This window comes from Serinus canaria, chromosome 6, assembly GCF_022539315.1.
Source record: "Serinus canaria isolate serCan28SL12 chromosome 6, serCan2020, whole genome shotgun sequence".
NCBI lineage: Eukaryota > Metazoa > Chordata > Aves > Passeriformes > Fringillidae > Serinus > Serinus canaria.
The window spans coordinates 30,831,528-30,843,231 of NC_066320.1; the positions used below are offsets into that span (position 1 = coordinate 30,831,528).

An 11,704-nucleotide genomic window follows, 5' to 3' on the forward strand; every position below is an offset into this window, starting at 1 on the left:
TAATTCAATATATTCATAATACATGGCATGTAAGTCTATTTTATTTTATATGTAAAATATATAAATATTTATTTCTTTTCCCTTAACAGATGAAGAACTGGAAGAGAAGATACTTTCAATTAGATGAAAACACAATAGGATATTTCAAGTCTGAACTGGTAATTGCATTTTCAATTCTGTGTTATTTTCCAGTGCCAGTTGCAGGGAGTATACTTGTGTTTGAGAATTGTGCTCTGCTGCTCCTGCAGCTCTTGAGTCTGTACTGTAATAACTTCTCATGACTGGGAAGAACAAAAAAATTAATGGGGCAACTTTTCAATCTGTTTGGGAACCTGCCTGTAGGGCACTGAAGAACAGTAATAAAATCTACTCTACAGTCACCCTGATTCTTGTATTAGTACTTTGTAGTTTTGCACTCTCATAGAATTAATTGTGTTGTTGAAGTAGCTGATCACTGTGGGAAAGACAAAACTGTAATTTTGCAATTCTTCATTTAAAATTAGAATTATGCTTTCAGATGATGGGGTCTTCTCCCGCACATTTGTTTCACCAGGGCAGCCAAGATGGACAAAAACGTCTTGATTTTCTGTTCAACAGCAACATTTGCAGAGTTTCTTTTAACTTCATGACTTTTCTTTTTCCCCTGTCACTCTGAGTTTTTGGCTGATTTTGACCAGATGTTACATGCCTTCAGGCTTCATTTAAAAATTAAATGGCTGGTTCTGAACTTAAGTGTGGGATTCCTTTTTTGGGAAAACAAACTAAATGTAAGAAAATCTGTACCTAAGGAATGAAACCTGAGCTGTAGAGTTTTATAAATTAAGGAGAATTGAGTTTACAGGCCAAATATAAGATGTAAAATTTCAAGAACCAAAATTTCAGGTTGTTTCTGAAGTTAACTTTGATTTCATTTCTAATGAGGGCATCTGCAACAGTAGCAAGGGTTTGATCTTGCATCATTATCTTTGTTAAGCTGTCAGCAGAACAATTCTGACTCACTGCCTATAAGAAACCCTCCATTTTTATTTCAAAAACAAATCTGAGCTCAGATTGCTCACAAACAAGTTCTAACCCAGTGAAGAATTGTACTGTGGGAGAGTGGGATAGAAGAATGGTAGAAATACTCTCACTTTCAGTGTTTCATCCTGTTCCTTGAGCCTGTGCCAGTCCCCAGGAGCACAGTAGAATACAGGCAATATGAGACTCAGAAAGTGACCATTTCTGAACTGGGCTTTTCCCTCCAAGAGGTGTCTGTACTCCAGAGTTGATCTTCACAGTTGATGTATTAACTTTGAAAATGCATTTTAATGGATGATGGAATCTAAAAACAGCAGAGAAGAGATACAAGGAGCACAATAACTGAAAACATTTGGTTTTAAACTTTCTACTTATGACTGCTAAAGAGCAAAATGATTAATGGAAACTGCTCTTGGAGCATGGTTACATTTGGGTGACATTTGCTGCTTGCTCAGCATAAATCTCCTAAGTATCTGTTCTAGAAGGGGTAGGGGAAGTCATTCCAGGGCTGAAAGCCTTTGTTTTATCTGGAAGTTGTAGCCAGCTAAAGCAATCCATTGTAACTTGGCTTAAAGCAATCACAGTAGGAGGTAAAATAAGTTGTTGTTTGTTTGTAGTTTACTGCAACAGCCACTGGAAAATAACAGTATGTGTGACATGGTGTCATGGGAAAAGTGAAAGTATTTCTGTTTGAATGTTCTCACTTTTTCCTATTGTGTGATACTTTTAACACTTATTTTTGCTATGGTAACAGAATTTCTGAATGCTTTGAGAGCACTTGCTCTTTTGCAGGTGTTAAGGAGTGGTAGTACTTTGTAGTACTTTTCTTTGTAGTACTTTGAATTGTATTAAGTATAGAATACTGTTAATCTTGCTTAAAGCCATGTCATGCAGTCCAATTAACATAGCATCTTCTATGGTAGCATTTCATAGCAAATGAATGTAATCAAAATTTTAATGAAATCAGCTGCTTGAGGCCAGGGTCAGTTGTCTGATCTGGTTAGGGGAAGAGGACAGCATGGTTCTCTTCATTATAGTATGGAGTTAATGTTTTGGGAGGTTTTGCTTCTTGATTTGTCCTCCTCTCTATTTCAAGTGCCATGGTTGGTTTAATACTTTAAAAAGCAAATGAAATTTTGGTTGGCACCACTATTTTCATAGTGAATGCCTTGAAAGTCTCATTTCTGTAACACTGCTTCTGTCCTGGCCCCTGGCTTTCTGTTCTAGATGTTAGATACACTGTTCTAAAACATGTTTCTTTTTACAGGAAAAGGAACCTCTCAGGGTTATACCACTTAAGGAGGTCCATAAAGTTCAGGAATGCAAACAGAGGTGAGGAGGGAAGCACTGATGTCATTACATGAGATGGAATTCCCTGCTTGGTCATGGCCAGCCTGCTCCTAGGAGAACTGTTCAGTAACTTCAATTGATGTGTGCATGTGGGGTGTTCCTTCTTTATGGGACAGCACATTGCTTTGTGCATTTAATGGGTTTTGAGGGTTCTGTATTAATGTGTGTTTCAAACTTGCAAATTTGCACAAGGGCAGAGCAAGGGAATATCATGGAACCAAGAGTTTGAGATGTGAGGATGCTGTCTGGTCTGAGGCAGCAATTCCAGGAGTCTCTATTCTCCTTACATAATCTCTAAACCTTTAGAGGACATTAACTCATGGTAGATAGATGAATCTGGCTGAAAGCACTCTTCACCCTGCTGTTTCCCTCCTACCAAATGGCAATATACTAAAGAATAACTGTTTTTGTAGCTCTTGAGAGATACTGATTTTTCTCCTTCTTTAGCAGACTTCTTACAGAAATTAGACTAGAGTGATAAATATTTTTAACATAACATATGATTTAGAATGTTCCAATTAAAAATGTATGATATATATATTTAGACTTATATATGATTTTAAATGTTCCAGTTAAAAATATATGTAATAGCACATGTGCCACTGGTAAACTAAAGAGTCTTGGGACTAAAATTAGTAAAAAACCAATAGTAGAGTGATAAAGAAATGCAAAAGTCAGACAGAAAATGCTCTGATTCTCTGCCAGTTCTACAGTCTTGTTAAAATACAGTGGGAAAGTTGTACTTGCTTTTGAAGTATTTTTGTATTTCATTTGCAGTGATATAATGATGAGAGACAATCTCTTTGAAATTGTAACAACTTCTCGAACCTTTTATGTGCAGGTAATTTCTTTTCTTAAACTTTGGACAAACCCAAGAGACTGCCAGAGTTAAATGCAATTTAAAAGTGAAATAGCAGCACTTCTTCACTTTGACCATGGCATGGTTTTCAGGAGGAATGTGATCTTCAGGATATTTTATTTACTTCTTTATGTAGCTGTATACATTTAAAAGTAACTTCAGAGTAAGAAATGTCTGGGTTAAGAAATAAAGAGGGAAGAAACGAGGTCCCCCTGTGTTTCAGTAGCACACTGAGCAGCAGGGTTAGGTTGTGCTGCAGGTGGTGGGGCAGTGGGCAGGCTGAGGGCTGCTGTTGACCATGGTGTTGTTGTTGGCTGCAGGCAGACAGCCCCGAGGACATGCACAGCTGGATCAAGGCCATTTCTGGGGCCATCGTAGCGCAGCGGGGACCGGGCAGATCGGCGGCTTCCGTACGTCACCCTGCACCTCAGAGGGGATGCCATTAGCTCCTGTTCACTTGTACCACTCAGTCCTGCTTCTTCCTTCTGCCTTCCCTCTCTCCTGTCCTGTAGTAACGTGGTCTCTCTGCATGAACTTTAAAACATCAAATACTTTGTCTTTAATGGAGCACTTTTTTAGTCCTACCTGTGACTTTCTGTGCCTTGTTTGTCTTGAACACGTAGATAATGTAGTGCTGACCTGGAGAAGTCCAGTATGATCTGTTACTAGTACTACTTTGGGAGTTAAATTAAAACTTTCTAATTCCTGTGAGGTGTTTCTGCTAATTGCTGTGTTTTGCAATCAAATGACAATATCTGAATTTCTTTGTAACAACTCTCACTGCTAAATTGTCATTCTCTATTGCTGATAGTTTACTGTATATGCAGATACAGATGAAAATTTAAACTAAGATCTGTGCTCACATGAATTAGTTCTTGCTGCTGTTGGAAATGCAGTGAGAACAGCATCTTGCAGTACTGAACTGGGGCACTGTGACAAGTGTTAATATTTCTGAAGCCACGTGGATGCCAGCATTTCATACTTCTAGCATTTCAACTCTATTAGTTGTTTAATGACAAAGGTCATTAACTTGTGGAAAGTAGTGGGAGTTACTCTGGTGTCACAGTGTCTCCAAGTATACCCAGATGTAGCACCAGGAATACTTCACAGTTCAGGTATTGCATGCTGTCTTTTTCATTTTCTGTCTCTGGGATGTTTTGTAATAAACTGGATACATCATTACCCCCATAATCTGAAATCTAATAATTCAAACCTGTCTTTTGCATTGATACCACATTTCTGGTAACTCAGCCTAAGCTCTCAACCAATTTTTGTAGCTGCTTCATGCTTTTAAATAAAACTTCCTGATACAAATTTTCTCTTTGTGGGGGCAATGAAAACAGCAGGTAACTTTTCTTTCTGTATGCTTTTTTTCTTGGTTTTTTTTTTTTTGTGTGGGGCTAACTGAGCAATGTAGCTATGACTGTCTGCATCACTTCTTGTTCCCTCTGTTGTCCTCTCTCCCAAGTCCAGGTGACTCTAATCTTAGCTTTGCACTGTGTTCCAGATGCGGCAGGCCAGAAGGCTGTCGAATCCTTGTATACAGAGGTATACATCAAGAACTGGTGAATGCAGCACGTATGTGGGCTCTCATGGAAACTCGCCCTCTTAACAGAGGGCTAGGACTAGACACTAATTTGCACTATAAAACAAACTAAAATATAATGCTACCTGTTGTCATTACCATTACTGAAAACTAACTCATCAATAATATCATTCACTCACAGGTTTGCACTGTTTTTTCTTGCTTTTAAAATGATTGGAAATGAAAAGCACCAAAACCTCTGCTTATACGTCAAAGCACAGTAAATATTTAACCATAAGTGATGTCACTTTAGTAGGAAAGCACTACAGCTAATTTGCATGAGAGTTCATATTTCCATTTTACTTTACATTTGTTTTGAAACTGCGCCAAAATGAGATTAAATGGAAGCTGCCCACAAACTAATACAGATGAGTGCACACAGAACATGCACGTTATAACTCTAGGATTTGGAAGGGTCTAAAGTAGCCTGATCTGCATGGCTTATGAGATCTCTGCATGAAATGATTAGTTCAAACATAGAAGCATTATGTAATAATGTATAATCAATACCCTGTTCAAAGCAGGGCACCTTAGGAGTAGTGCAGCAGCACAGTCTCTTAACTGTGAAATTACAGCCAGTGTGGGTAGTAAAATCTGGATATCCTTTAGGGCAGCTTAATAAAAATTCAGAGTTCTCGTCCTAATATCCCCTTTGTCCTATTTGGTGAAGTAAAAGTATTAATAATAAGAACAGAAGGTAAATCAGTGAATCATAAGTTCTCCTAAAGCAAACTTTTTTCCTTAAGTGGAGTATCAAGTCAGGTATGAAATAAGGCAATGTAAATAATGTGAAGCACTTTAGTGAAATTGAACACCACACTCAAGTCCAAAAAAAAGTTGCAAAGGTTCATCAAATAACATTAAGCTCATTTGTAAAAAGAAATATGGTAGTACTTGGCAAAATCCATTTTCATTAAATTTATTAATTCATATGTCACGAGCATGTCATAACATTCTAAAAGAAACTTGAAAAACTATATTGGAAAAAACAAAGTATTTAATTTAGGATTTATATTTGCATCTTGGACACACATCTGTGATGGGTTTGGGGTTTGTTTTTTTTTGCTAACAAATGTGCTTGAGAAATGCCTTGATTTGTGTGTGCACATGGGCTGGCAGATTCCTTTAGTTCCTGTACTAACACTGGTGATGGCAGAACTGGCAGCAGCTGCAGCTCCTAATGCACACACAGTTCACTGCAACATTACACAGCATTTGGATCAGAGCATTTCAAACCCAGCCCTGCTCAGGGATTTGAGACATCCTGACAGAACTGATGGATGCAGTGCAGAGCCCAAGGAACTTCTTGTTCCTTTTCAGGAGGTCAGGCTATCCCAGGACATCCAAATGGCATTCCATGCCTCTTCTTCAGACAGCTAAATCATGCCTGGGTAGTCTGGGGACTTGTTTTTGTCAGTAAGTAAATGGTGGAAGATATTGGTCAGCACAATAATGATAATAAACACAAAACAATAACTTGCATGGAAGAAGTAGCTTAAGCATCAGTTTCTTTTCTAGGTCATTAACTTTGGAAATTTTTATATAGTCTTGATAGCTTAAAATTTTTGTTTGGTCCTTGTGACAAATTGGGTGGACTTGGTGCTCCAAGAACAGGGAACAGTAAAATGTGCATTACTTCAGGATCCAGGATACGAGTGCTTGATTTATATGAATAGATCTGAATACATTTTTCTTTTGGAAAGATGTGACTTTAAAGTGTCAATGGCCTTTAAAGTGTGCATCTTCAAGAGGTTATTAAATATCTTATTAAAATGAGGAGCCTCAATTGCTGGACGAAAGTCTACAGAGCTGCTGTGCTTGATTTGAGAATTGAATTTCCTTGAATGCAGCAGCTGATGTTGCTGTCACACGCTGCTGTGAGCTCCCACTCGGTAAAGCAGTGCCTCACAAAGCACCTGCCTCCTGCTGCCGTGGCTGATGCTTCGCTTTGTGTATTTTCTGTCTCAATATTTTTATTTTTATTTTTTTGTTGTGAGTGTGAAATCTGAAACTGCGTCTTTCCAACGTGACATCAGCCACTTCTTCTGACCCGTTGCCTTCTTTTTCCAGGAGCATCCCGAGCCTTCTCCCGAGCCCGGCCATGCTGTCCGTGCTGCCGGCGCAGCCGCAGCCAGCTCACATTCCACAGCCCCTCACGGCAGCCCTCTGGCCCCAGCCCCTCACCCCAAACCCCCTGCCTTGGAGAAGCGAGGATTTCACGAGTCTTTTACCAAGGCCAAGCCAAGGAGCTACAAGATCCAGGCTGTCGCTCCAAGAGAATCAACTTCCAAAGTGACTGACCGGGGCCCCTGGGAACCCCGGAGCAAAAATGGCACTCAGGAACAGGATCCTGGCCTTGTGGATCTGGATGATGCAAGCCTTCCAGTTAGTGATGTGTAGGGATGGAAGCGTTTGGAGAATGATCCATTTGTTCGGTCCTTTAATTTCCTTGCTCGGACTTTGAACCAAAGAAAATTCCAGGAAATGAGAACAAAAAAAACAAAAACAAACCGGAGCACTGCTGTTATATATATGTGTGTGTGTGTGTTCCTGTGCACACATGGGTATATATAATGTGTTTGTGTGTTGCCTTTCAGCTGAGGGTCAGAGATGGACCTTAGGCATTTTCTCAAAGCCTGATAGTAAATCACTTACTAGGGAGGGGCCAAACTGCACAGTTTAGGAAAAGAAAACCAACCCAAAATGCATAAAACAAAAAGAAAAGTACTTCTGCAAGTAAGCAAGGTACCAGCAACTTCTAATTCCTAATCTGGCAGGTTTACTAAATTTGCAACTAATGCTCTGTTTTGGAGAACTTGTTGCCAACAAATGTGATTATTTAATTTCATCTTGAACTACAGTAAGATTTTAGGCATATATGAGAATATTTTCTCTCCGTGAATTCCAGATACCAGGAAATGCACAAAATGTTTCTTCTGTTCTTTAAGATCAACAGTGTCAACTGATTTGTTATCAGAACAAGAATTCTGAACTCCCTTGGAATTCTAGTTATGGTGCTGTAAAATTTCAACTAAAATAATATTTTGAATAGTCAGCCTATTTTTGATGCACTCCTAAAGGTGGGTTATAACTTTTTGCACATTTGGATTTCCACGGACTGCATGTATTGGTGTTTTGGAGGGGGGGAGAAGAGAATTTGGACTTTGGAATTTGGACACTTTAGATCTTTTTAACTAAGTAGGGTTTATGTTGTGTTACATTAGGCTTTGCAGCAATTATGTTTTCTTAAATGTTTAAATGTATTGTTTGGTTACTGTTTTGAGAATGATTTCCTTCCCAGTGCTTTGTGAGCAGTTCTTGTTTCTGTATTGATCAGTGGAAGAGCTCCTTTAATTGTGTTGTTATTGGTACTGAACTGTTCCTAGTCCTGCAATCGTGGCCTATAACTTTTGGTGCACTAAGAATCTGAAGTGCCTGTGTTTTCTCTCACGTTGTTGAAACACTTTTGGGTTAGTGATGTACACAGACCATTCTTACTGGGTTTGAGCATTGGCTTGGAGTTGCTCTGGATAGCATAGCTTGAAACAGCTCTTTAAAACAAGGTTTATGCCAGGGGTACCAGTGTTCTGGTGTTGCACCCACTGCTGTGCAATATGTGTTCTTAAAAAGTGAGTATTTGTTGTTTGTGTACATTGTGTTATGGGGCATCAGTGATGCCAGCGAGGAGAACCTTTACATTTCAAGCATTGGATTAGGTGGTGTGTACTTTTCATCATTTTTGGAAAAAAACCATTTGCTTTAATCCCAACCCCACAAATATCTCATGCTGCTGCTTACTGCGATCCCGTTGTAAAATAATGAAGCCACAGGGGCTGGCTTCTTAGCTGGACAGCTGGTTCCCTCTAGGGTTAAAGTGCCCCAGGCAAGCAGTCTCCAGGCTGGACACCTCAGCCCTCTGCAGGCTGGGCTGCCCTAGGCCTAGGCCAGCCGTGGCCCCGAGCAAGCTCAGTGATTGTCAGCTCTCAGTGAAATCAGCTCTTTGTGGTTTCAGCTCTCAGCTTGTTCATAGGGGCTGTGGCTGGCCGTGGCTCAAGAGAGAAGAGAAGGCGGCTTCAGAAAATTCCACGATGGTTTGTTCTGAGGGTCTTGCAGAGGGTCTGGTAGCAGCTCTTCTAAAAGAATGGGCCAAGACAGCCCCTTTTATAGGGTTAGGGAGGATTGAAAACTGACCAGTTGTAAGGGTTAGGGAAACTAGCCTATGGGGTCACAGAGAGAGGAGCAGGCCTGGAGGAGCAGAGTGAGGACTCCTGGTACAATTCCTATGACTCAGCAAATACCTGTCTCTAAACATCCCTCCATGGAGCCATGGCTGGCCCTGTGCCTGCTACACCAATTGTCCAGCTATGTGAGACTTTCTTTGTCTGCTGGAACCTAAGATACATATCAGGCAAGTCCATCTTCTCTCCAACTTCCAAACTGACTTCCTGCTTGAGAGATATGGATGGCTTTACCACAGCAATTTGTTGATCCCAGGACAGAATAATTGGTGTTATAGAAGAATGGATTATAATGAAATTCAAAACCTTAAATTATATCAGCACCTTCTTTTGGTTTTGGGGTTTGTTTTTTTTTTATCCATAAGCTAACTAACCACTGTCTTAAGGCAGTGGTGTCTGTAAATTACTGGTTTTGTTTGACTTTAGATATATGTGAAAACTAGCACAGAATTGGAAATTACTGTAAATGTCTGTACTAGTATTGTAGGTTTTAATTTCTATAAAAATAAACCATTAGCTCTTTAAAAGCTTATTTTTTCACAAGTACATACTTTGTGGAAGACACTTTGCATTGTAATATTTTTACTGTAGTCTAACATCTGAAATCACTTGCTCTGGTACAGCTTTCACACTGCATGGTCATTTTATTGTATTTTGGTATTGGCAATTTTACACATTGGGTGGAGGTAAAGCAGCTCCATTATGGGACTTACAAAAAGAGGGAAAAAGAGAAAAAATGAAAAAAGAAATGAACTACTGTTGTAGTTCAGTAGCATAGGGAAATATTTGTGGTTGGTCACTGTCAGGGTCTCCTATTTATCAGTACTTTTATAAATCTATGAAAATTGTTAAATTATTTTAGAAACAGTGCTGTAAATATGTCACATTTAAATTGTCAATAAATCAGTTTGGGTAACTTAACATCTGGTTGAGTTTCTTTGCACTATGACAAGTATTTGATCAGAGCAATATATTCTTTTTCAGCATGTAAGAGATCAGATTCTCCTTTATCCAGCCATAACATCTCTAATTCTTCAAATCTAATCAGGTTGTGTAGCCTAAGAATGAAATTGAACAGATTGAGCTGATATTCTTGTGCTAATCTCAGTTTATTCTGTGGATGTTTTAAATGTTATACAAGGGATATTGATTAAAAAAACATTGTAACGTGGATTTTTCTGTCTTTATACCGATGGATCAGAAGGGTTCTCTCTCAGAGATGCTTCCCTGAAATCCAGACTGGCCCCAATTTCCCAGATTCCACTGCCACCACCTGGCTGTGCACTCTGCCCCTGCGCTGAAGAGGAAACCAAATTAATCTGTGTGGCCACAGATTTAAACTCGCTGTGTTAAAATAAAATACAGAAAATGGAACTGCTGACTGTAGTGCACATTCCTGGGGGCAGCTGCTGAGGGGTGATGTGTTAGGATGCAGTTTAATAAAGTGGAATATTCCTTAACCTTGTGGAATATCAGGATGTCAGCACCACCTAGGGGTAACACTCCAGCTTTAAAAATCAATCAAGTCTAGTACTAATCTGCTTTTAAAGTGTATTTCGTACTGAAAAACTGATCTGGAGACTCCAGTTGTTGAGTCACTGGGCTGCTCCAGGTTGGGTTTTTTGGTTGTTGCTGTTTTTATATTTGCTCTTTTTTTAGGCTATTCTTTTATTTATTTTAGGTTTTATGGTAAGTATTATAATGGATGGAGAAATTACAGGGTGCACCTAATGTGTACACTCTGAAGGTGTGGAACAGAAATATTACTGTTTTTTTAACAATTGCATTTTAAATAGAGGTGAGAGAGAGGGAAGAAATGGAAAAAGGGGAAATATTAGACAGGGAATTTCAGTCTAAAAGCTGAAATTAAAGCAGTGAAGCCTTCTGTGCCATGTGTAGCTTTAACAGTTTCATTTAATGTCTTAATAGTGATCTGAACTTTGCAGAACAGCCTACGAATTATTTGATGCTCCAAGCCAGTGAGCTATTACAGCCCTTCTGAGGTAAAGTGAAATAGTGAAATAGTGAATGCCGTTCTCTGGGGAACTGAAACCTGAATCCTGCCCTGGGAGTTGTGTCTGCCTGGATTTTTCACTTGAGATTTCCTCTTAGGAAAAGAAATTGGGGCTCATTTGTGAAGGCACTACTAATGGCCTAGCAGTTGTTGAACGCTGCCCTACAAAGTGTCACTTTTGACACTGTAATTAGGGATTTGCATTTCAAACGAGGGGAATTTTTGCCTATCAGGATGCACAGTGAACGCATCTTGCAAGAATTTAAACCAGCATCTTGAAAGAATTTAAACCACTTTGGTGCTCTGTGTTGGGGACACCTGAGTCACCTTTGCTCTCACGGGATACTGATAAAAAACATCTCTGGGGAAGAAAATGTAACATGGATTTTCCTGTCATCACACGGAGGGGTTCTCTCTCAGAGATGCTCTCCTGAAATCCAGACTGGCCCCAATGACCCAGATCCCACTGTCCCCACCTGCCTGTGCACTGTGCCCCTTCAGAGGTGTGGCAGTTCGGGGGGCAGTGTTTTTTGTGTGTAAATGACCAAGTTTCAGGGTTGTTTTACAGCCTGCAGTGTCCTACGTGCGCTCCTGCTGGTAGCTCTGCCCTCCGCCAGGAAGGAAATGCCACCTGACCACAA

At 39.7% G+C, this 11,704-nt stretch overlaps 1 protein-coding gene across 9 annotated transcripts in view; it reads left to right on the plus strand.

Moving 5' to 3' along the window:
- The window catches only part of PLEKHA1 (pleckstrin homology domain containing A1), a 31,630-nt gene extending 21,660 nt beyond the window's left edge, over positions 1 to 9,970 (plus strand). For 3 of the 9 annotated variants that reach the window (XM_009087120.4, XM_018910546.3, XM_018910547.3), the window contains exons 8-12: positions 90 to 158; positions 2,285 to 2,349; positions 3,145 to 3,208; positions 3,547 to 3,636; positions 6,882 to 9,970. In XM_009087120.4, the coding sequence (XP_009085368.1) occupies positions 90 to 158; positions 2,285 to 2,349; positions 3,145 to 3,208; positions 3,547 to 3,636; positions 6,882 to 7,211 (618 nt within the window). In that variant the 3' untranslated portion in view covers positions 7,212 to 9,970. Of the gene's footprint in view, positions 1 to 89; positions 159 to 2,284; positions 2,350 to 3,144; positions 3,209 to 3,546; positions 3,637 to 4,699; positions 4,805 to 6,881 lie in introns of all 9 variants that reach the window. The other 6 variants (XM_050976598.1, XM_050976595.1, XM_050976596.1 and 3 more) reach the window with 6 other exon arrangements.
- The last annotated feature ends 1,734 nt before the right edge of the window (positions 9,971 to 11,704 follow it).